The 26,354-nt window shown below is 39.9% G+C and overlaps 1 protein-coding gene across 4 annotated transcripts; it reads right to left on the reverse strand.

Moving 5' to 3' along the window:
* Positions 1 to 5,921: 5,921 nt before the first annotated feature.
* On the reverse strand, positions 5,922 to 26,307 carry SLC40A1 (solute carrier family 40 member 1). Of its 4 annotated transcripts, XM_048869991.2 has the most exons (8): positions 25,998 to 26,306; positions 24,226 to 24,293; positions 18,276 to 18,435; positions 17,192 to 17,307; positions 16,637 to 16,763; positions 13,268 to 13,513; positions 10,740 to 11,396; positions 5,922 to 8,401 (listed from the first exon to the last, which is right to left on the reverse strand). In XM_048869991.2, the coding sequence occupies exons 1-8, from the start codon at positions 26,041 to 26,043 to the stop codon at positions 8,082 to 8,084; spliced, it is 1,740 nt and encodes a 579-aa protein (XP_048725948.2). In that variant the 5' UTR covers positions 26,044 to 26,306; the 3' UTR covers positions 5,922 to 8,081. The 4 variants fall into 4 exon arrangements, with proteins under 4 accessions (XP_048725948.2, XP_048725950.2, XP_048725952.2 ...); XM_048869993.2 differs by lacking the exon at positions 24,226 to 24,293; XM_048869995.2 differs by lacking the exons at positions 17,192 to 17,307; positions 24,226 to 24,293 and having other exon boundaries at positions 25,998 to 26,307.
* Positions 26,308 to 26,354: the final 47 nt, after the last annotated feature.

The following is a 26,354-nucleotide window of genomic DNA, read 5'->3' on the forward strand; positions in this document are numbered from 1 at the left end:
CAAAATGGCAGAGGAAAATTAATGTTGATAAATGCAAAGTAATGCACATTGGAAAGCATAATCCCAACTATACATATAAAATGATGGGGTCTAAATTAGCTGTTACCACTCAAGAAAGAGATTTTGGAGACATTGTGGATAGTTCTCTGAAAACATCCACTCAATGTGCAGCGGCAGTCAAAAAAGCGAACAGAACGCTGGGAATAATTAAGAAAGGGATAGATAATAGGACAGAAAATATCATGTTGCCTCTATATAAATTCTTGGTACGCCCACATCGTGAATAGTGTGTGCAGATGTGGTCGCCCCATCTCAAAAAAGATATATTGGAATTGGAAAAGGTTCAGAAAATGGAAACAAAAATGATTAGGGGTATGGAACAGCTTCTTTATGGGGAGAGATTAATAAGACTGGGACTTTTCAGCTTGGAAAAGAGATGGCTAAAGGGAGATATGATTGAGGTCTATAAAATCATGACTGGAGTAGAGAAAGTAGATAAGGAAGTGTTGTTTACTACTTTTCATAACACAAGAACTAGAGGTCACCAAATGAAATTAATAGGCAGCAGGTTTAAAACAAATAAAAGGAAGTATTTCTTCACACAACGCACAGTCAACCTGGTGGAACTCGTTGCTGGAGGATGTTGTGAAGGCCAAGACCGTAACAGGGTTCAAAAAAGAACTAGATAGATTCGTGGAAGATAGGTCCATCAATAGCTATTAGGCAGGATGGGAAGGAATGGTGTCCCTAGCCTCTGTTTGCCAGAAGATGGGAACGGGCGACAGGGGATGGATTACTTGATGATTACCTGTTCTGTTCATTCCCTCTGGGGTACCTGGCACTGGCCACTATCAGAAGACAGGATACTGGGCTAGATGGATCTCTGACACAGTAGGGCCATTTTTATTTTCTTATGTGTGTCTAAGTTCGAGTCCTAGGCATATGCTACTCCAAGCATGATTTTTTTTTTATGGGTTTCCACTCAGAGATCCTCCTGGTTGTCCTAATAATGAAGATGGGATGTTTCCCACTCCTCACAGAACTAGCATTAGGTTCCATCCTCTCAACCCGCTGATGCCCATATTTGTGGTGCATCCTAAGATTTCCACAGGGCTTCTGCCAAACTCCGTAATTTAGCTCCCTCCCCAAATCAACCTGAAATTAGGTGCCATGTGGACCATGTTGCTAGCTCCTCCAACGCTCTAGCAGTGGAGGTTTGCATCTGGTAATGCAGAGTTACTGCTGACTTGACTCCTATTTTTTTTTGGTCACACTATATATATATATATATATATATATTTTATATTAATATATAAAACAAAACATGCATACACAGTGAATTAAAAACAATTTTTTCAGTATGGATTTGCTCAGTTTTCTCCCTTTGAATCTTTAGTCAAAGTTATACCATAACAATGATTTCTGTATTTTAGTGTTTTGTTTTTTCCCCACTTTACCCCTCTGTGGAAAACTGGAGTGCAGGGCATTTTGTACTATAATCAGTAACTTTGACTGGCCTCACTCCAGGAACAGCTGAACAAATATTTCTAACATTGGCAAATTGCCCCCTTCCTGCTTCTGCCTGCCTTTTTCAGTCACTGCTTATGTCTAGCATGGTCAGCTTCAGGAAATGAACTGCCAGTAATAAGAGGGCGAAAATCTAAGTATTATTTTTGTATGTTAAAGGGACACTTATAATCTCCTTAAGACCAAAGATGTACCTTGCCTGAAGCATCTCTAGAGGATACCTTAAAATATTGTGTATGTAGACATATAACATACATAGTCTAAGGTCCTCTGCAATGATATTTATGGCACTTAAAAGCAAAGCATATTGTGAAATACTTTCTGAAGGTCAGTCAATAGATGTAGGACAATGATGTTTGTGTCTCTGCTAACAAAGGTATGCCCTTATGCTAAGCAATAATGAGACAGATCCCATTTATTTAGAGAATGTTTGCAGGTTTCCCATGAAAAGGATACATAAGGACATTAGTCAGAAGGCATCATTCTGATTCCTTGGGCTCAAGATAAAATCTCTGAAGTGGCTTGACCTACATTAAAGGTCCTACATATGAGGACCTTTATATCATGCATTATTTTCTAACCTCAGCTCACGTGCACAGTGAGGCAGTGGCTATTACCTGGTGTTTTAGAACAAGGGTCTGCTGCATCCCTGCTGTGGGAAATTTGACCAAGGCACACTGCAATGGGGAGGTGGCTTTGACTAAGGATATCAAGGCAAACCTCAACTCTTATAAAGTGTTTCCTGAAATCTTTAATGTCCATGCAGAACAGCCTGTAATAGCAAGTTTCACAGGCTGACTATAGACTGCCAGCTAAATTCAGGATCTTAAATGGAAACAAAAGCTACATTTATTGGAGCTATGAATAGGGCAAGCCATCTATTAGACAGAACCCTGGAAAATAATTGACTGGTGGTTACCAAGCATCAAAAGTCAATACCTGAATTGGGTCACAGGCTGTACAGTGGTTGTGGAGGATAAAATTGGGTTAAACAGACTATGAAACTATGCTACACTTTGCAGTTTTAGCAATAGACTATAGGCTTTTTATAGATCTATTATATATACCAAATTTTCTTCAGACTCTGTGACAGTATATGTTGGCTAGATGGTAGCAATATTCTATAATCCATCTTTCCCTCTTAGAAATAATAGACACTGGCTGTACCTGTATTACTAGCTGCATATACTGAAACATTTCATTTATGGTTCCATAGAACTCTCATAATTGGCTATTTGTTAATTCTATTGAGTATGTCTTTTTTCTTTTATGTTGCAGATAGACTAAGGGATGTTTGGTGCAGCATAGTGATCAATAAACCTCAAATAGCAATGTTTGTTACAATTTCACACTCATCCCCTCAGCTGCTGTGGGATCAGAAATAGGCCCTTTAAGTATAAACATAGAGAAAGATACTTGCCTTGTAACAGAGTTAGAACTCTATGCTTGCATGTGTAACATCCACTTTACTGTGGATATCCACTTTATTACATGTATTTGGAATAGGATTGCTCTCTGCACTTTGTTGTGTACTTTTCTTCTGCCAAAATGCAATAAAGGAAAAGTTTAACTACAATGAAATGTAGGGCAGGTTGAAGTATTTGTATAAAGCATTACAGAACTGCATGCACTTTGTCCTCACAGTTTGCATGTCTTTAAGTAAACATACTTGTTCAGTTTTCTGTCCTCCACACTTTAAACACTAAGTCTACCTAATTTAAGGTAGAAACGGAGGGTCCAATCACACTACCATTTGAAGTCAATGTCAAAACTCCCATTGATTTAAAGGGAACAGGAACAGATCCAGAATGATCCACCCATAGTGAAGTCAGGGGACAGATTACAGAGAAGTTGGTTGTGCTAGTTTGACTTTTCTCTACCAGAAACTTAGCCTCAAGTAAGCATAGGATAAAATAAACCTCACTTGCTTGCAGCTGTGAAGCACTGTTTCAGGGCTGTGCAGGATCTAGTCTTCCTGGCAGCTACCAGTCAATGATGTCCATCAATCTTTCAGTTTTAAAAGCATTGAAATTCACTAATTGTTTGAACCACCCGAGAGGAAAAAGCAACACTCAAGTTGCCTATTTCCATTACTCTGTTTGCCTTTAGGTAACTTGCTTGGTGTGACAGATAGCTGAAGATGAAGACAGCAGCAGGGTCTGTGAATGCTCCTTAGTACCTGGAGCACACTCTGCCCCCAGTGGGGTGGAAGGGCTTCACGCTGGTCCAACAATGGCTAAGTGTTGGTCTCAAAGGAGTTCTCTCCAGTCTTCCACATGGTGGGAATGTAATGGTGAATACTGTGACTGGGGATGATTAGGGCTTAGAGGGGGGAGAATGCAGAAGGTACTGATGGGAATGTGGCCAAAATAATACTGAAACAAGTGCTTTTTAGAAACCAGGGAATTACACTGTACATTCTATAGAACAAAATGCTGCAGTTACAGGATGTTAAGTGAGCTTGTACCCAGCAGCTTTATTTACTCTTAAATTTCTGAATAGTAATAGACATTTTCCTTGAACCATAGGCAAAGAGTAGCTGGAGAGGAAGGGAACAAGTTTGCTATGTCCTTTGCTTTTTACCACAGTTCAGTTTTAAAACCCACATTAGAATGATCCCATGTAGAAAACACTCATTTTTAAGTTTTGAAAAGAAAATGTATCAAACAGTTCCCATGCTCAAAATGATCAACTATGGAATATGGTGGTATTCTTGCAGGAGAGTTTATTGCTTAGGGGCTGCTTAGCTTTATCAGGATCAGTATATATTTTGATGCCACTTAAGAGGATCTACAGCAATATGTATTGAATTCCAAGGGATTTTAGGGAACTCAACAACTCTCAAGCTTAGGCCTCATGATCATCACTTAGGTGAAGAAAAAAATCCACATATAAATAATTTTACATTGTATACATTATGTGTACTCTGCACAGGTGAAGCACAGCATATTTAGTATTCCAGTATTTTCTAAGAGGTGAGATTATCTTCACCACCACCACCACAGAATTGAAGTAACTAAATGTAATTTGACTTTGTAATATAAATTTAATTCCTAAATAAGAGTCTGTTAGATTGTTCTTTATGGTATAGATGTTGATTTCTTCTATTCATATTTTAATTGTGCAACAACTCTACTTTAAATTTATAGTATTCCAATTCTCATGTGGCATAATTGACTTATAGACCATAGCATGACATAACTTAGGAAGACCAGCCATTGGCTATTTTTCTAAAATATAGGCTCTAGCTCAAATAAGAATTAATTCAGAAAAGCCCTATAACCTGTGTTATATCAGCAGTCAGACTTGAGCACAGTAGTCCTTTCTGGCCTTCTATTTTTTTAAAATGAATAGAACATTTAATAAAAGAGAAGAGGCCTTGCATAAAACATTCATGCTCTGTATTAAATTTGTGTAGTTTTAAGAATAAGTGCTCCAAAGCAATACCACACACACTAAACAAAAATATCTGAAGTCTGGAGATGTTTTTGGTCTCCATGCAGGGATGAATTTTTGGCCCCATTGAGGTAGAGAGTTTTGCCAATGACTTCAATGGGACCATGATGTTACTCCACCAGACAGACCTTGGTACCTTTTGTTACCTGTTTTACCCCATTTGTTTGCACTTCCTGATAGTATCTATCAAGCTTTAAATTGAGGAACAGGCCAAAGTATTCCGATTATAAAACAGTCTAAAATGTGGCAGATTCTGATCCATCAAATATACCCACCTATATACACAGAATAAAACCAAACAGAACTAAAGCTGCTCATCCAGATTTATTCACAAGTTTTATTTATGAGAAACTACTATAACCTACATAAAAGTGTAACATAGGAATAGTAATATTTGTTTTACTATGCACATTAAGAGGTTCCCCTCTCCCATCTAATTTGGGCATGTTTAATTAAAAGAAAAGATAACAGGCTTCTTCCTAAAGTGCTTACTCAGCAAAACTCCCATAAAGACAGACTACTTCAGGGCCCACAGTGCTTCAAAGCGCAAATGGCACACATACACATGTACTTAAACAGTACGTGTGTTTCCTGATATGTTTAGGCTAGGTCCAAAGCATTCTAGTCTTATGAAATAAATGGGAGTAAGAAGGGTTATTCTTTAGGATTCTCTCTTGGTACCCAGTTGCACCCATTGCTTGTATACCCTAAACTCTCATTCAAATCAGTGGGCATTTGGTGTGTGCAAAATATGAAATATCAGGCTCCCTAATGATACAAAGTAAAGTTAAGTTCTTATGTAGGAGTAGCATTTTATGCCACAAATAGTCCCATTGACTTTAATGAGCCCACTAGTAGAGTGAGTAATCTTTATTCACATTCAATATTAGAATGTGGTCTCAACTGAGATTACAGATAATCAGAAATAAAGTAACACATTTAGCAATTCAGAGATCTAGATTTTATTGTTTAGTCCACTGCCCCAAGTGGACATTAGTCTTTAGTATAACTCCATAGTCTTCAATGTCTAACATTATAGGTAACCATTCTATAAAACATGATTAAACAGTCCACACAAACAAAACCTGATTTAATGTCTTTCCTGACTTAAAGTTCTGTTGATGGCAAAACTCAAATTTCCTTCAGGAGTTATGCCCCAGGATTGAACCACTAATTTTGTTTAAAAAATGTGTTTATACATGTGACATTATTACAGTGCAAAACCAGATTCTTCGTTGGAAAGTAGAAACAATTATAAATCTAAGGAAAGTTCCTGAGTGCCATTTGGTAAAGAATCAGTGATTAACGTTGATCCTTTAGAGGAAAAAAAGGGACTGTTACAAGCACTTACTGAATTTTGAGGGCTACTACTTCATTTAAAGTTTAGATTTGATATGGGATCCTCATGCATTCACTTCAGATTTTTTCACAAAATCTTGGTCAAACAAATACTAAATTTTTTTACATTCTATTTTAAATAGAAATAGAAGTTATCACAGTTGAGGAAAGTGACCCAGATTCAGCCATGGTGTAAACACCAATAGTTTCAATGGAGCTGTGCCTGCTTGCACCAAGGTTGAAGTTGGCTAACACAAGGCTGTTTGAAAGATAGTACAAAAAAGTCAAAGTGAAAAAAATAATATTTTTTGCAACATTTTACAAAGACTTCCTAACATTGTTTAAAAGTCCTACCATAGGAAACTCAGAATACTAAAGCAACATTACTGCAGTTTCCACAAAAGTGCATAAATGGTTAATGTAAAGAGCTCTGCCCATACCTGCACATTGAAAAATGACCTTCTCCTTTAAAAAAAAAAAAGGTCACTGTCCACTGTTCTTCCCAAAATTGCTTTAAAAAGGGTCAAACGGTCACAGGCTTGTTTTACAGATGTTTAAAAATACATGTTTCTAGTAATTTAAAAAGTGTACAATGTTTTACAAAAGAATTAAAAAAAGATGCATCAATGTTTATAAAATATTTTAAGTTTTCCTTTACATTTAGTTTAGCCTGGATTTGTAATAATTTTCTAATACACCAGGCTGATGTTGGGGTTTCTTAAAGCAATGGCATTAGATTAAAATGAAACTGAAGCTGCTCATATTCTGATAATTTTCAGAAAGGTGACCAGCAGATTTAGCCCTTAGCCTATCTCTGTATATCCAAACTCATTATCCTTTACACAATCTGCTCTGTCAAACCTTCTTTAGCACATTTGGTGTGCTTTAATAGAAAAGCTTTGCTTTACAATGCTACATTACATTTATAGCTTCGGCTTACTTGGTTATACTGTACTTAATTTTATGAAGTGCTACATACATGTAATACAATATTTTGTACTTATTTATTCATGAACTAGAATAGTATAAGATAAAACTGCAAAGGTGTTTCTCTAAAGTTCATCAAAAACACAGACAAAGGCACAGATATATTTTGGACAAACGTCAGATTTTAGACAAACATCAGAACTTAAAAAAGACACAGTACATACAACTTGTTTAACATTTCACATGTTAACAGCATAACATTTCAGACAGTTTAGAAAAAGAATCCAGTTCTCTTAACTGGAGCAGCATACAGGCAGAAACCACAACATTTATGTAGAGGGGAAAAACCCAATAAAATATAAACATAAGACAAGTTTTACTCAAGCTAATAAACATGAACTATATTACTCAATGGGCAAATAACTGCTCTGAGTTCAGGTGAAGACTACACATGTATATCAGCTAAAGAGTATGTATTTATGCCAGTGAGGCCATAGTCTTCATCATGGTTAAAAGGGAAGATATTCAAAATTAAAATGATAAAATATTGTTGCATTCCTATAATACATATTTTGGTGATCAGTTTAAACCCTAAATTTAGCATCTGAGTAATTTCCTTTTAACCCAAACTTGAAACATATGGATAATTTGGCCAAGTTTCTTAGCTGGTTTGGAGGGCTCCCTTGAAATGAGTGTGTTACTTGAAGTGAGTATGAAGTGACTGTGTTAAACTGTAGAGAAACACCTTACTTTGCCCTTTATGGCTACTTTGAAGCATCTAACTGCATACTTGTCTTATAATTAAAGAGGAGGTGGCAATAGTTTGAGACCCCCTAAACAGTGGATGAATTACAAGGTGGCGAATCATTAGAGACTGCTTTGGATTTAAGACCACAGCAAGCAAAGAGCTGATTCCCCAAGGTTTTTTGAGCAAATCGGAAGTACATTATGTGGCCCATTGCAACAAAGGACACAGAAATAAGCACCAGTAAGCCGAAAGCTTCAGGGTTGGGGGCCAGGATGACCATGATGAAATGCAGCAGATCAAGAAGGTAATTCATGGAGTTCTGGACACCATTTATAATGCCTCTTTCAGACTCTATCACATTTTCTTGGAGCAACTGTGTGACAGTCAAATCAAAGGACCAGAGGCCTATTGGGAAAAACCAAAGAGGAAAAACCTTAATTATCTATATGGAAAGGTTAGATTTCCAAAGGAATCTCATTCTACAGTTATTTCTTTACCAACCCAATCTTCATTATGAGGAGCATTGATTTGAAGTCAAACATCTGGGTCAAGCTGTGCTCTCATCTGACTTGAGCAGATTTCCCACCAGTGTAACTAAGGGCAGAATTTGGCCCTTTGCTGCTATTTCTTATGGAGAGAGAACTGGTGCAACACTGAACCAAGTATGCCTGTCAAACAATGCTTTATACAACAATCCTTATTGATGAGAGAATGGAAATACTCTAGGATTGTGAAAAAATCTGGATTATCTGACACTCATACTAAAACTAAGTAAGGTAAATATTGTAATAAACATTAAATTTCTTTAACTAGTTTAAATTCTCCATGTGCAAAAGAGAAAATGTACAGATACAGTAAAATTAATTTTTTTCCAATGTAAAATTAAAGAAATTTAGAGCACATCATGTAGACTATAACTAAAGTCTACTTATTGTTTAAAGAATTTCATTCCAGTTGTCATCTCCATTTAAGGTTTGTGACTAATAAATAATAGTTCTGTCCTGTGGAGAGATTACTGTGTTGGGGGGGTGGGGGAGTGCATGTTTTCAACTGTAAACACTGCAGGAAAGTTTGATTTCAAGGAGAAACTCATTGTAGTAGCTCCTGTGCCCGATTAATCTGTTTAGTTAGGATTTAAAATTTTCTTTGCAAGTAACCCTAAATGCATGCAAGCCAAGTACTTCCTCCTCCCAAAACAAAATTATAGAGAAGCCATAAGAGTAAGAGCAGAACTACAAAATGATAGTTATACATTGTTTCATTCATGCAATTAAATTGTTATGCTCTTTGATTCTGTTGAGATGTTAATACTAGGCTATCTAGCAAATCCACAAAGCTTTAATTAAATATTGTCAAATATATAGCAATTTTAATTAAACATCTGCAAATACTTAACTCCTTCTCATAAGAGAATATACTACATATTTTTACATATGGTACTGAGTAAAGAAAATTATGAATTAAAGAAGGCATTGTGCAATATAATACACAAGAAACTAGGGCTACAGTAACTACATAGACCAGACTACTGCAAGATCAAATACCACAAGTTTTAGGCTTGTTATGAATCATAGAATATCAGGGTTGGAAGGGACCTCAGGAGGTCATCTAGTCCAACCCCCTGCTCAAAAGCAGGACCAATCCCCAATTAAATCATCCCAGCCAGGGCTTTGTCAAGCCTGACCTTAAAAACTTCTAAGGAAGGAGATTCCACCACCTCGCTAGGCAACGCATTCCAGTGTTTCACCACCCTCCTAGCGAAAAAGTTTTTCCTAATATCCAACCTAAACCTCCCCCACTGCAACTTGAGACCATTACTCCTTGTCCTGTCCTCTTCTACCACTGAGAATAGTCTAGAACCTTCCTCTCTGGAACCACCTCTCAGGTAGTTGAAAGCAGCTATCAAATCCCCCCTCATTCTTCTCTTCTGCAGGCTAAACAATCCCAGTTCCCTCAGCCTCTCCTCACAAGTCATGTGTTCCAGACCCCTAATCATTTTTGTTGCCCTTCGCTGGACTCTTTCCAATTTATCCACATTCTTCTTGTAGTGTGGGGCCCAAAACTGGACACAGTACTCCAGATGAGGCCTCACCAATGTCTAATAGAAGGGGATGATCACGTCCCTCGATCTGCTCGCTATGCCCCTACTTATACATCCCAAAATGCCATTGGCCTTCTTGGCAACAAGGGCACACTGCTGACTCATATCCAGCTTCTCGTCCACTGTCACCCCTAGGTCCTTTTCCGCAGAATTGCTGCCTAGCCATTTGGTCCCTAGTCTGTAGCTGTGCATTGGGTTCTTCCGTCCTAAGTGCAGGACCCTGCACTTATCCTTATTCAACCTCATCAGATTTCTTTTGGCCCAATCCTCCAATTTGTCTAGGTCCCTCTGTATCCTATCCCTGCCCTCCAGCGTATCTACCACTCCTCTCAGTTTAGTATCATCCGCAAATTTGCTGAGAGTGCAATCCACACCACCCTCCAGATCATTTATGAAGATACTGAACAAAACTGGCCCCAGGACCGACCCCTGGGGCAATCCACTTGACACCAGCTGCCAACTAGACAGGGAGCCATTGATCACTACCCGTAAGAGTAAGAGTAATGAGTAAGAGTAATGCAGTCAATTGTGGGTTCTTTATTAAAATCTGAGTTTAACAAAAAGGATCTACAACTAACAGAATTAAAAATAATCATAGATTAGAGATTTTAATAGAGATTTTAATAGACAGGCATTACTTACCAACTCTAGCAGTAATAACTCCTGCAAACAGAAGACTAACAGAGATTAAAGGCACAGAGTCAGAACTCATCTCTAGGTCACTGTTAACAGAGCTAGATCTATTTAACCAGTTGTGCGTTCCAGTTGTAAAGGATATTTCAGACATATCAGTTGGACGTGCAGTAGGCAATGGTTGTCCTTCCAATAACCTGGTACGGATGTCAGCAAATGGGGAAACAGTCAAATCCAAAGGACTTCCAGGCATGAACACAGAAATCACACATGAGACCAAGCAGGCAAACTGGGCTATTCCAGAGATGAAGCCTGTGCGAACTAGGCCACATTTGCGACGGAGCCAGGTAAAGGCTACTGTTCCCATGATTCCAGTTATGGCCGAGGCCCCCATCAGAAGGCTTAGCACAGAACCACTCAAACCCTGAGTGTATGCATAACCTGTAGTAATGCAATCAAAGCCCAGAACAGTCATATAGAGGAATGCAAGACCCAGACCTGCAAGAAACACAGGTTGCTTGTAGTATGCAACCCATCCATCACGAAATGTGATGAAAGGTTCAGCAATCCAGGCACTACAGCTGATTTCCTTCTCCTGCTGGGGCTCAGACACTGTTACATCTTTCTCAATTAACTGGACTCCTTCAGTGGGCTTCAATTCGCTATCTGTAAAACAGAAACATAACTATTAAGTGCTTTCCTGCAAAAGAACTGTGGAGTATAACTCATTATGCTGTATGTATTTAATAAAGGTGCTTCCTTTTTAGGGAGGTTTGTCATTTTAACTATATTCTGGTTAATTAGGTTACAAAAACAGCTTTGTTAAAATTATTATATTTCACATTCTACCCATGCCCTTAAATCCAGAAAGGAATAGGGGAACCAAAAATAAAACTAATTTTCATTGATTTAAAAAGCAGCTTGTTGTGTTACATTGGTGAAGAGACAGTTCTTCTCACACTAGGTTTCTTGTGAGATGTGAACACTAAGCAATGGCTTGTGCAAAATAATTTGCTTAATGACACCACTAGGCACTTATATAGAGCTTTTAGTGTTCAAAGCACTGTACAAACATTAAAAACGTTCTCAACACCCCAAGGGGTAGTAAGCAAATATTCCCCATCTTATTGGTGGGTAAATCAACATAGAGAAATAAAGTGACTTGCTGAAGGCCACTTAGGGAGTCTGTGTGAGAGCTGGGATTCTAATACAGTCATTCTTGATTTCCAATCCTAGACACCCGCCCCCCCCCCCCCCCAACACACACACCATGCCAGGTTCTCATTTTTTTGCAAACCTAGAGTCAGGAGAGAGTTGGCAAAGACTGAAAAAGGCCTTTCAGCTAGAGTGGAAGCCATCACTGAAATTCAGTGTGTATTCTGGAGTTTATTTGAACATGAAGCTTTGCACAAATCCCTGCAAACTTGAAGGCCTGTGTGAGGCATATTTACAGCCCTAACAAGTCTAGCTTTAAACCAAAGTCAAATTAATAGTGGTAATGAGACAGGTTTTCTAAACATTGCCAGTTGCTACTTGTCTTTAGTCTTAAGGAGCTTGAAGAAGCCCCATTCAGACCTCCAAGGAGCTGTACTCACCTTTTAGCCTCTTCACTTCACCCCATCACCTCTCCTATGCTGAGAGATTGATGACAATGGCTCTTTCTGGAGCACATCACCACTGCTCCAGCATTAATCCTAGGGTTAACTGCAGGGCACTCTCCCCCATAGAGGCTAAATGTGTTCTCAGGAAGAAAAGCACTCAGCGAATGTTACTAACTAGGACCTCCTAAACTGTAATTAATAGTACTAGCAGTAGACTACTAAGATAGCCTCATCCTTCACATCTTTTTACTCTAAGAGGCTATTATAAGTCATCCTAGAATTTACAAAGAATGTATTTAGTCTTACAATGGCCCCCCCATACATCCCCCAGGAACTACTCTGGTCCCTCCTGAAGAGCCCTAATCAAACCCTAAGTATTCAAAAGGGCAGTCCTCATTTAGTGGTACCTCATGTTTAGAGTATCTTTTTCCAGCAACCGCAACAAATTCAATATCGTTGGTAAGGATGTTTGGAAGCTCTGTTTCCTAGGTGCGTTGAGTGGTATTTCCCTGCTAGACATCTCCCTTTTTCAAAGGGAAAAATATTCTTTAGACTTCATATTCCAACATGTGCCACATTTTGGATACATTCTATAAGTGAAACTGGCTAGTTTCTGGAAGGATTCTAACTTGTGAGGTTAAGAGACCAATTCAAGGAGAGAGAGTGTACCAAAAATGTCCATTCTTTGGCTGCTGTTTATGGGGTATTCCAGCCATCTGCAACCTCAAATATTGTTACTCAAAACTAAGTTCATTGGTAACACCACCCAACACTAAAACAAGTTGCTCTAACAGTAAAGAGTAAAATCCTGAAAAGTATTGTTAAGCAAAAGAACCAAAATGGTCTATAGGAGAATAAAATGGAAAAATGAATGGTTTCCAGTTTTGGTATGATTGATGTAGTGTATATAATAAATTTTTAAGATATCATTGATACCTTTCTGTACATTCAGTTGTTTCAGCTCTGACTCCTCAATTTTTGAAGTAGCTTTGAGAGCCAGAGCAGGGGTTTTCTGGTAGACTTTCCAGAGCAGCAGATATTCCAGACACATAGACAACAGGTTCCAGCCAGAAATGAAGCCACAGCCAATCACTGGTGAGCCAAAGGTCATTATTTGGCCAACTGCCATTGGGGCCAAGATATTGGTCAGCTGATCAATTCTTCGTACTGTAGCATTCATATCTATTATAATTTGATAAGGAAAATATTAATGAAAACTTACAGAAGATGTATTCATTTTAATCTTCTATTATATTACATATACATGAGCCAAATCCCAGTCCCTACAAAAACCAATAGCAAACCTTCTCTTGACTTCATTGGGACCAGGATTTAGCCCTTATGTATAATACTTCTGTGTCTGATGAAAATTAGTTTAATTGTATTGAGCTAATCAAACTCAGCTCCCATTGTGGTCACAGAGTTTTGTCTGAGTGAGATGTTCATGATTGAGCATACTTGGATTAAAGTAAGAGGGATGACAAATTATCAAATGTCTTCAGAATAATACTCAAATGATTCCCCTTTCATCAAAGATCACTATGCATTCCTGGCCTGATTCTGAAGCAACTCTCTTGAAGTTAGTGGGAACGCCAAATACAGAATGGATCATGACCTATGAAAAAAATATTTCTGTAATGGATGACAGACATTTCTTAAACTATCTGTACAATACTGAAACATTTATTTATTGGCTTCCTCAGTTCACCTCTAATTACAAATGACCATATGATGGGATGTTAGAGGGGGTGGGATCTGAGTTACTACAGAGAATTCTTTCCTGGGTATCTGGCTGGTGACTCTTGCCCACATGCTCAGGGTTCAGCTGATTGCCCTGGAGGAAAATTCCTTCCCGACTCCAAATATGGCAGATTGGAAGAGGCCCTTGGGGTTTTTCACCTTCGTCTGCGGCATAGGGCATGGGTCACTTGCTGGAGGATTCTCTGCACCTTGAAGTCTTTAAACCACAATTTGAGGACTTCAATAGCTCAGACATAGGTGAGAGGTTTATTGCAGGAGTGGGTGGGTGAGATTCTGTGGCCTGCATTATGCAGGTCAAACTAGATCATAATTGTCCCTTTTGACCTCAATATCTAGGAGAGCAGACCTTTGATATAACTAAATTGCCTTACTGGGGCACACAGTGGTCATCAATCATTCTGCAGTTTCAGAGAGCAAAGTTCTCTCTCCCCCTTCTGTTCCAGTCACGCACAGTTAGGTGCGGTCCCCTTGGGTTTTGACATTAATATATAGCTCATAGTTCCATTCCAATAATGGAAAGAGTCCTCCCTTTTCCTTCCCCCGACCCTATAAACTTTTGCCTTACTTTTCCCAGCAAGTTGCTGTGCATATAGCAGTGACTAACCTTTATTTGCAATGAACTGGTGCCATTAGGAATAACTTTATAACTAAAAGCTCTGGAAGAGGCTTCCATCTTTAACTAAAAAGGGAGGCAGTGGAATCCCCATAACTGGAGGCTTTTAAGAACAGGTTGGACAAACTTGTCAGGGATGGTCTAGATTGAACTTGGTCCTGCCTCAGTGAAGGGGGCTAGACTTGACCTCTCGAGGTCCCTTTCGGCCCTACATTTCTGACTGTTGTGGCCGACAGAAGCCACTGTATGCTCAGCTCTTCCCCCCCCCCGCCCCCCAACAGGCCACACATGTAGGTGCTTAAATATAGATATAGGAGTCTAATTTTATGAGTCCTATTCTGGAAAAATCTTGGGCTAAGGTTTCTGTAAAAAGATGAACCAAGGGTAAACCAATATACTGGTATTTTCCCGGAGTCTGCAGAGAGCCTGAAATTGCTAATTCCTTTCAAGGAATTAACTCTGAAATCTAAAGATAAATTAAGTGTCAGTATTAATAGCCAATTCACTACTGATCAAAGCACACAAGACAGAGTTATGAAGACCTGCATGATCTACTGAGAGAGAACCTTTGAGGTTTTTAAGGTCAGGCTTGACAAAGCCCTCGCGGGGATGATTTAGTGGGGGATTGGTCCTACTTTGAGCAGGGGGTTGGACTAGATGACCTCTTGAGGTCCCTTCCAACCCTGATATTCTATGATTCTAGGAGATTGGGAGAATAGCATTACTCCCCCACCATGAGTTAGAAGGGAAGCCATATGGGAATCAAGGTAGATGGAGAGAACCATCCGGGATAAGTGAGGAGAGAACACAGTAGCTTTTATCTGCCTGTTCTGCTAAATTACATAGCAGTGTGCCTTCTTTGTGAAAAGAGTATGAAGAGAAATCGGTTCTTTTGGCCTTTAGTCATTCTGCATATTTCACAATCAAGGTAAATATTTTACAGATATTCCTCACAATATAATCCTCATTTTGTTTTAGATACTGTTATAACTAATAAAAAACCCACACCACCACCACACCAGACACAAAAACCTCCTTGGGAGAAGTCTATGAAATGGAACAGGTTTTCTCTGTGCCTGGGAAATAGATACCTCAATCATACAGAACAGAAATGGTCATATGATGCTGCATTAATCTGTCAGAATTGAGGAAGGACAAAAAAAGGCAATACTGTCTATTACATTAGACCTATTACATGATAGCTCTCCCCCGGGGTGACTTGCACCTCTTGTTTGAAGCAGAGATGGGATGTGATTTGCTAAATACAAACAAGAAAGATTAATGAGAACCATTAACATTAAGGCTCTGCAAGGGAACTTCCATCAACAACTGGTGTGTGTTTGAAGAAAATTAAGACACTACTGGTCTACAGAAGGTAATTGCTAAGAAACTACTGCAAGGTCAAAATAGGGGACAAAGAGGGAGTTTGTAATTTGATAAATAAAAATTTTAAAAAAATCAGAAAAGGTTACAAGTTGTGCACTTTACCTAATAAGAGGGTTAATCTCTCTAATGTTCAGAATATGGGATTCCCTTGATGGTAATAGATGTTGATAAATCTTAATCAAATCCTGTTAGTCAATGTATTTACTATTGAGAATTAAACACAGGTGATTTGATGAAATTCTATATTTGGTTTGCAGAAATAAAACTGATCTCCCTTGATAGTGTTAGAGTTGGATTAAAACAAGAAGTAGATAGTTTTATGGCTAGGTAACTATGCTGTGATCAGAGTTTTACAACAGTCATTACTAATCTTTGTAGATATAGTGAGGAATATGGTAGGGGGAAAGCTGCCCTTTTAAACTGTTGTTCTATGTTCCAGGAGCTGTGAGAGAAGAATGTGCTGACTTCAGGGTAAAACTGCAGTCTGTTAAAAATCAAGCCCACATGTTAAGACACTTTTAGATAGTGGAAATAATGTATTTCACCTGCCAATTTGCTTCTGTCTTCACCTGCAACCACAACAATCCAGTCTCTCTGAATTGTGATTGCTGTGGCAGTGCTGGCCAAATTTGCAATATTTGCTATTGTGATAACCAGGATATAGCACATGGTCTGGAGGAACAGGAAAGGAAAGAAGTGTTAAACATGAGTAAAATGATGGACAAAGTTAATGACTAAAAATACACAGACTTTCTTGGACAACGAAAATTATAGTTCTGTATTTTAAACCATTTCATATAAATGTTACTTTTCAGACGGTACAATGATAATATGAAGATTTAAAAACAATTATTTTATTTATTAACAAAGAGGTATGTTCCCCTGTGCCCTTTTGCAACAAAGCTAAAAACAGTAAGTAGGATTTAATGGCCTGATCCTGCATCATTGAAGCCAATGACAAAGCCTCCATTGATGTCCATGAGTACAGGAAGAGACTCAGTGGGGCAGATCCTCAGTTGTAAGAGCTCAATTGGTGTCAAACTAACAAGTTACTTTCCTTTACTAGTGACACATAAGAAGTCTTAAATTTGAGTACTTACAAGAAGCCATCCAGAGTATAAGGTCAAAAGTTGGGTCTTAAACAAGAAGACAATCATCAGGATGATACCACACAGGATGACAGATGCATTCTGTACAACCAAGGAAGTCTGAGCCACTGTTTCAGGTTAAAAAAATATATACATAGAATCTGTGGATATTCCCCATCTTCATGTTTGGAATTATTTAATAATTTTTTTTCTATACAAGCTATATTCTTCAAGTCCTCCCCCCACCCCATTTTCTCTTTTAAAAATTAAAGTTTATTTATAAAGGTAAGCTGTTTTTATAGTGTGAAGGGATCTCATTTTAACTTTGAATCAACCACCGTTTTACAGTCTATACACAGAATCAAATTCATTCTTAGTGTAGTTCCACTGACCTAGTAGTATAATACAATGAGAAAAAATAGGCATTTTCCTCCATTCAGCAAGACTTCCAAACACTGTTTTTAAAAAAAGTGAGTGCTATTGTGTAAATGCTTTAAAATTAATTTTCATTTTACAGAACAGGGTTTTCAATTAATGTAACTACATAAGAGGTGACTGAAGAGAACATACAAGAGCAACAGATTACAAAGGCAGTTCTAATATACAGTGTGGAATATTTCCAGACAGAAGGAAGTCAGCAAGGAAGTGTTAAATTATGTTGTCAGACTACTGGAGTCCAGGAAACCGATTCTGCAATCCTTTAGGCAAAATTCACATGGATTTCACCCTCTCTCTCTAGCTACAATTAAGAGTTTTGCATGAATAAGGAATAGATCAGAGCCTAAAATTGGTGTTCTCTTATCTTTGAGGTTATCCATACAGAATTATTTAGTCCATTATTATTCTGAATAGTTTCATATTTCTAGATGGTTAGTAAATTAAGCCTGGTTTTCATATTTAACCAGCGGATCTTTTTAGCATGCCATTATGTGGACAGCTGCTTTAGATGGCTTCCTCTTCCAACTCTAATTTGAGTCACCCCACAATAGCTTGAGTCACCCCACAATAGCTTGAGTCACCCCACAATAGCTTGAGTCACCCCACAATAGCTTGAGTCACCCCACAATAAGTAACAGCTTCCACTAAGGTTGCTAACCTTTAAGCCTTGAGTTCTTGTCCACCCAATCTCCGATAATGGCTCCCAAAAGGAGAACTGATCCTGCCACAACCAGTCCATAGACAGCAGTCAAGAGTAGGCTGTTTCCATAAAGTTCAACCAGAAAGACAGATACTGCAAAGTGCCACATCCGATCTCCCTTAAATAAGAAAAAAAATTGTATCAGTATTTGCATTTTGCTAGATGGTAGCTGATTTCCATGTTTTAATAGCTCCACAAAGAATACCTATGTGAACATTGCATTTAAGAACTTTGTTACTACCTCCCTGTCCATCCCTCCTGCTCCCAATATAAGCCCTATCTGCCATTCTGTGCATGGTGCACCCTTCAACGTCAGCGGGAGCCGAGGTCCAAATCAATACTATTATTGGCCCCAATTAATGTTGGTTATCCCCAATACATCATAGTACCAAAGGCTTTCTATGGTAGTATTACGAGCCAAAATTCTGACCTTAGTTACAACCAAGAAGCCAGAGAAAGACGAATTTTTATGAAGATTCTTCATCTCAGATGTCTCCAACAGCTACAAACGTATTTGTTTAAGCTTACTATCATCAGTGCTCTTTTAGAAAATGTAACTTTGTCCATGTGAAACTAAAGTTTCAAAGGGTGGAACTAAGCAACTCTGTCATCTATTCTAGCTGTAAAAGTTTAAAAGGACACTGCCAACTTTAATCAGCACTTCTGTCTGAATACATTTCACCTACAAAATACCTTCTAAGACAGAGGTGGGCAAACTACTGCCTGCGGGCTACATCTGGCCCACAGGACCCTCCTGCCCAGCCCCTGAGCTCCTAGCCCAGGAGGCTGTCCCCCAGCCCCTCTCCTGCTGTTCCCCCGCCCCCACAGCCTCACCTTGCTGCGCTGCTGGTGCAATGCTCAGGGTGGCGAGCTCCTGGGGCAGCACAGTTGCAGAGCCTGGCCTGATCAGGTGCTCTGAGCTGCGCTGTGCGTAGCTGGCTCCAGCCACCAGTGTTCCAGGCAGCACAGTAAGGGGGCAGGGAGTTGGATAGAAGGCAGGGGAGTTTGGGGGGGCAGGCATGGACAGAGGTCGGGGTGGTCAGAGGGTGGGGAACAGGTCCCACGGGGGCTGTCAGGGGGCAAAGGGGGAAATCAGGAAGGAAAAAAGAGGGGTTGGATGGGGTGGCAGGAGGCAGTCAGGGGACAGGGAGAAGGGATGGTTGGATGTGGTGGGGGGAACGGGGGACAGTCAGGGGGCGGGGTTCCAGGGGCATGGCCTCAGGAGGCAAGAAGCAAGGGGGGGGAGGGGGGGGAAGAGAAGAGAGATCTGGTGCAGGGGCTGGACCATGCCTGGCTGTTTGGGGAGGCACAGCCTCCCCTAACCGGCCCTCCATACTATTTCCGGAGCCCGATGTGGCCCTCAGGCTGAAAAGTTTGCCTGCCCCTGTTGTAACTGCTAACTGAAAGAGCAGAGAAACTGATTTCCTAGGTAGTCAGTTTTACCATTTCTTTTGTATTGTTTCCACTGTGAAGAGTCAGATTCCTTTGGCATTTGTACAGAGCTTCTACTTAGGAAAACATGACTGGAAAACCACAAATTAGTAGGGAGACAGGGGGCAGGTGTTGAATATGAAACCAGATTTTAATTCAGTTTTTGAAATTGACTAGATTTCAAATTAAGCATCCTTAAGTTTCCAACAGAAGAGTGGTATTTAGAAATAATGTATCCTTCCTGTATTGTAGTACCAACAAGATGATGCAGAACTTATGATAGCAATTGCAATAGTTTAAAAACAACTAAGTGTTAAAGATATTCAAGGATCTATGTAAAGGCAGCCATTCTTAAATTTTAAAAAAGTTTCCATTATTATGATTCACTAACAATGCTGTGCAATACACATATCCACAGCTGGTCATTGAATATTTTATGTTTACTTTATTTATTTAGGCCACATAATTTAGGTCATTAGCCCAATTTACTTTAGAAATATATTGCAACAAATGCATTGCAGAAGTTGTGTACTATGGCAGACAGTTTGGTTAAGGAGAGTCCCTAATGTTAATCTATTATAGAATATACATTCTTCAGTTATCTGCCTCTTCAAAGGCTCAGTAATCATTTTCCGTGCGGTACAAAGGACTTTGAAATGTAGTGTTCCAAGTTTGTTAAAAAAAATTTTTTTTGTTGCAAGACCAGAAACAGAGTAATCTGTAACAAGTTGAACAAGATGACAATAAAGGAAAAGGCCTCCAAAGTGTCACTTCATTTGGGACCAAATTCATTGTTGCTGAAAGTCCAGGGGAGTAGCAGTGGTATACCCCAGTGATGAATTCGGCTTTTGGGATTCTTTAGAATACACGCACTGAGGCTCTTCTGGAGATGAGTTGCTCCAAACGCTCACAAATTTAAAAGCTATCATTTATGCAAGTGCCTGTGATAGCTGTCAGAAGCAGGGCCACATGAATTACTGGGGCTCAAGACAAAATCTGAAACTGAGGCCCCTGTGGAGGGAGGGTTGGAGAGCAAGTCTACCCCACATTCACATTGTAGCGGTACATGTTGTTCTGGGGACCTGGGCCCACTCACTCCTGGCATTGCAACCTTTTGCACAGAATCACACCACCACTCAAATTTGGTCTGGCCACCCCCACCGTAATGGGGACGCAGCTGGGACAAACATAAGTAGTGTTGTGACTATATGCTCCAGGTCACAACACCGTTCACTCAAATTCCACAGGCTTGGGACCATGCAGACAGGCAGACCCCCAACAATTGACTTGACTTCTCCATGTGTAAGGACAAAAAAAATTTCCCTCTAACATGCTATGCTTACATTCCTTATTTGTGAGAAGGGTGTAAAAGTATGCATAATTTAATTTTCATAAATGGAACTTAAGTGTCTTTCTGAATCAAGAGAATTCAGTATGATTCAAGCTACTTATTCAACTTTCACTTACAAATATATGTAGGTGGTCACGGAACCCTAAATTCTGCCTAACCTATTTGATTGTTCATTCAGGTAGAAAGTTAATTCAGGAGAAAGCACTACTTTCATAATGATGCAGGCCTGATATACTTCTATTCCTGCATCAAAGTTTTAGTTGTTGAAATTGATTAAATAAAAAAGGAGCTTTATGGAACCCCTGCCCGCATACACCTTTTTAAATATTGGAAAATGATGCACTGTGACAGCTGTTACTCTCAAGGTAAAATCCTGGTCTCACTGAAGTCAATGGCAAACTCCAATTGATTTAAATGCACTCAAGATTTCTCCCTCAGTATCTGCAGGCCAAGATCTTGCTACTGGAGACTAAGAACCCAAATACATATTAAGTGTAGCCTTCTCTTGGTTCCCTATGCCTGTACTACATTGTATGAACATGGACAGTACTCTAGCTTTTATTAATGCAAAAAATTTTAAAAAGCAGTTTTGTCTTATTTAGACTGATAGTGCTCAAAGCTACTGCTACAGAATCAGTTGAGGAGTTCATCAACTGAACAATTTCATCCATTGTGTTCACCCACAGTACTTTCATACTATTCCACATCGCCTCAACTTCTCCAAAGCTAGCTTTTTTTAACAGGGGAAGCACACTGGTTTTTGATTTTTAAAATAAACTTTAAAAAAAAAAGTCAGAGATCATCAATTAATGGCACAGAACAACAGTGAATTAAAAAGTAAGCAGCACAAACAGAAAGTAACTACCCAGTTATGCATTTATAATGCAAACCACTGCACGTCCGGGAGTGCTGCAGCACACCCCACACCTCTAGTTCCAGGACCTATGCCTTAATGAAAAGGCAGAACTACATAACATGCTTAATCCTGCTATACTTGAGATCTTTCTTATCATTCATAACATGGATATTAAACCGTATTTCTGTATGAATGAAAACTATTATCCTAACCATTCCTCTTAACAGCAGTTCGATGATTTTAGCACTGTATTATACTAGTACTGTATATAGTTGATAAAATAAGGTTTAAGGCCCAGATCCCCAGAGGTATTTAGGCTCCTAACTTCCACTGATTTGAAGGTATCTGTGGAACTGGGCCTAAGGCACCAGCTCAGTAAAGCACGTAGCTTGTCCTTGGCTTCTGCCATACTTTAGCAAAGCACTTAAATGCGTGCTTAACTGGGACTTAATAGCCTTATTCAGGGCCTCCTTCAGGTCTCTGACCGATCGTAGAGATAAGAGGCAAGTATGTTTAATCAGTTACAGTTTCTTCCTGTATTTAAGAACAGGTGCTTAAGTTGATATAGATTTTCCCCAACTAGAGTAAGAGAGGTTTATCTATATAAAATTATGTATTTTGAATACAGATCACTGATATTTCAGAATGAAAACTATACAAAAGCCATTTCAAAGGTCTGGGTTGAGGTGTTTCCATCTTGAGGGGCAGAGAAAAACCAAACGAAAACCAAAAATAACTTTCCCCTTCTTTCCTCCTCCCCCCTCTCTCTATTATTGAAGGTCTTATTTTAGGCTCCAAAGAGGAATTATTGTGGGTTAAAGAACTGTCTAGACAAGTGCAGGACTGAGCCTTAAAAGTTAGACTAAACTTCTGTTGCTGAAATAGGAGTTTTCCTGATTTGGGACAGCGGATTCAGACCCTCAATTGGGTTTTTGAAATCAATAAAGGTGTATTAGTGTTTAATATTTCTAAAAACTGACATTTTTGTTAAACAAACATCTTTTTCACTCAACCGTTTGCAGTAGTCCAGATTATTATCCTAAATTCTGATTCAGTCACCCTTATTCATGTTGAATGATGCCTTACCTTAATCTGCAGTATCCCCATTGATGGATTTCAGTGGGACCATTCACATAAGGTGCCACTCAATGTTAGTAGCAATAGCAGAATCAGGCTCAATGTGCTGCTAGTTAAGATATGTTCAGTCAACAAAACGCACACTACTTCTCATAGCAGCAGCACCAACGAAGTCGTTGGACTAAAATAATTCATTGCTATATAGCACCTGTTTAAACCTAAAGTTTATTCTCTCTCCAGGCCTTCTTAGGGGGAACACAACTGCGATTGTTTACATTAATGAAAGTGAGGCATACAACCTTGTAGTCCTAGAACAGAGTGTTCAGTGCTGTACAAAGTACATACCAAGCCAGTCCCTGCCTCAGAGATTTTACAAATTAGAACAGACATAGAAAGACAAGAATGAGTTACTTTAAAAAAAAAGTGCTTTTACTCATCTTAATTAATACTTGTCATTCACTTGCAAGATACTGGATTAAGATGATATTAAACAATGTAGCATTTCTCAGGCTAGATTTTGCCACTCCATAGTATTTTAATGAACTGGGAGATCATTTCATCCAAATCAATTTCTAGATCTACTTCGTTCACTTTGAAGCACTGTAAATTGCTAATGAAGTTGGTTTAGATACAGGAGAAAGTGTTTCAGTAAATAGGCACTTTGCTACCGGTAAGGATGTTACTGTTTCAGAAAAACAGAGGTTTGTTAATAAGCACAGACGACAAGGAAATCCATCGTACAACATTCAGTAATTTACATTGCTGGACAGGTATACAAACCCTTCAAATTATAAAAGTCAAGGACAAAGCAGTACAAAATATACTTTGATAGGGCTCAATTTTGTTATCCTCCACCCACTTTGAGTAGTATTTACTGTTTAACAAGCCTTACTGGTTTCAATGACGTTCCTCAAGGAGTAAGGTATTACTCTGTGTGCGTAAGGGTAGTGAATCAGGCCCTTACACAATTGTGAGCACTGCACTTTTATTTATTAGAATATTAGCAAATATACTGTACCATATCATGTGAAGATTATGAAGACTTAGTGAGAGCTCACCACAGCACTTTTGCAATTAAGTCTTTGCCAAAGACCACCTTTGCTACATGAATTATAGCATGCAGTGCAGATCAGTCAAAAGCAGATTAAGGCGGTTCCACTGCGCGATGTAACTAAATATTTTTTTCCACTTACCCAAGTGGACAGTGAATGTCCAAGATAAAGAAGAAACTTTGCAGATGTAAAATAACTGACACAGGATCCTAAAAATAAAGTGAGAGATAAATGCTAAAGAGGATTCAGATGCATTTGCCTATTTGGCATCTTCCTTGGTTGCTACTAAGTTTTATTCATTTTAAAGTCAGCAATCTCTACACTGCAAAAGTCTTTTATTGAAAAAATAAGCTAAGATGTTTGCTATACATGTTTTAATTCCACACACTGGAATAGCTACAGCATAGCAATTGTGCAAGAGAAAAAGCCATTATACTAAATGAAGAAACACTGAATATTTCAACAGGTCTTACTAGCTAAATATACACAAAGTTTGGAGTGTATTTACATTGTGCCACCTGATTGCACCCCATCCAACATGCAATACCAGTGTTTCTCAATGACCAGTGTTGCAGACCAGCACCAATCCCTGAGATCTCTCTGACAGAGTTTAGGAAAAAGAACAGGAGTACTTGTGGCAACTTAGAGACTAACAAATTTACTTGAGCATAAGCTTTTGTGGGCTACAGCCCACTTCATTGGATGCATGGAGTGGAAAATACAGTATGATGATTTTATATACATAGAGAACATGAAACAATGGGTATTACCATACGTTGCAAATAGTTCAAGTTTAAGTTTCATCAGGGGAAATTTGAATCTCAAGACTGAGGTCTTCAGCTCCAGACTGGATCACTCTGATATTGGACTGTAACCTATGGAACTAATTCTGGAAGAACTATTTGCAACGTATGGTAACACCCATTGTTTCATGTTCCCTGTGTATATAAAATCGTCCTACTGTATTTTCCACTCCATGCATCCGATGAAGTGAGCTGTAGCCCACAAAAGCTTATGCTCAAGTAAATTTGTTAGTCTCTAAGGTGCCACAAGTACTCCTGTTCTTTTTGTGGATACAGACTAACACGGTTGCTACTCTGAAACCCATCATTATGCAAGGCACAGAGTTTAGGAAGGCAGCAAGCTGGTCCCTGGTATCAAAAAGGTTGAGAAACACTGCACTACACCACTTATGTGTGCACCCTTTCCACACTGCACTCTATACACAGCACGCATACATGTTAGGCTGTAGTTCAACCTCAAGTCACTAGACTTGATGTAAGAATTACAGAATGTAATTCTATGGCCTGTGTTACAGAATCACAGAAAAGTAGGGCAGGAGCTCACACTACACCAGGGGATCTCAAACTTCGTTGCACCGCAACCCCCTTTGGGCAATAAAAATTACTATGCAACCCCAGGGGGGAGAAGGGGGAAGGACTGAAACCTGAGCCTGCCCAAGCCCCCAGTGGGTAGGTGGCCAAAGCCCAAGGGCTTCAGCCTCAGGCAGGGGGCCTGTCACCTAAGTCCCGATGCCCAGGTCTGAAGCCACTGGGCTCTGGTCACAGGGGCCAACAAGTCTAAGCCAGCCCTGGCAACCCCGTTAAAATGGGGTCCAAACTCACTTTGGGGTCCCAACCCACAGCTTGAGAACCGCTGCACTACATGATCAATAGGAACCTTTCTGGCCTCAATATCTCTGTATTGCCCACCGCAGCTGAGCCGCACAATGCCATGCCCCCTTCCCCTGTAACCCCCGCATGTGAGCGGCATGGGGTGAAGTGCCACCCCCGCACCCACTCGCACTCCTTCCCAAGCAGCGCACCCCACAAACGTGCTGCGTCCCTTCTCTAGCAGCCGCCTTCGGCCAGCAGCCCCACCGCGCAGCCTGGTCCTCCCCGCAGGATACTGACCACAGCAGCCTCCGCCGCCGCCTGTCTGCTCCGCTGCCCGAGCCATGTCAGCTTGCGCCCCGACTCCCGCTCGCTCTTCTGCGCTGCCAGTCCCGTACCCCAGCCGCGGGCACAGCGGGGGAGACGCGCGGGGAGAGGAGGGGGCACGGCTTCTCCGAATGTTGGTCTTCCCCAACTTAGCTAGCACTGTAGCTGAAGTCGGGGAGCGATAGCCTTATGCGCAGCGGCTGGAGGGCCTGCGCTCCACCGCCGACGGGTCCCAGCCAGGCGCCCAGCTCCCGCGGCCGCTCCTACGGCAGCGCAAGGGGCTCGCCGCCCTTTATAGCCTGGCTGGGCCGAAGGAGCGGCCTATCAGCG

Source organism: Caretta caretta, chromosome 11 (genome assembly GCF_965140235.1).
Source record: "Caretta caretta isolate rCarCar2 chromosome 11, rCarCar1.hap1, whole genome shotgun sequence".
In the NCBI taxonomy this organism is placed as follows: domain Eukaryota; kingdom Metazoa; phylum Chordata; order Testudines; family Cheloniidae; genus Caretta; species Caretta caretta.

Excerpts from the sequence above, each read along its gene's own strand:
- SLC40A1 (XM_048869991.2), bottom strand. The coding sequence starts at position 26,043 with ATGGCTCGGGCAGCGGAGCAGACAGGCGGCGGCGGAGGCTGCTGTG. Across the intron at positions 13,514-16,636 it reads AGACAGAAGCAAATTGGCAG|ATATGAATGCTACAGTACGA; the intron begins GTGAAATACATT and ends AAATTATAATAG. Across the intron at positions 8,402-10,739 it reads AGTTATTACTGCTAGAGTTG|GCCTCTGGTCCTTTGATTTG; the intron begins GTAAGTAATGCC and ends TTTTCCCAATAG.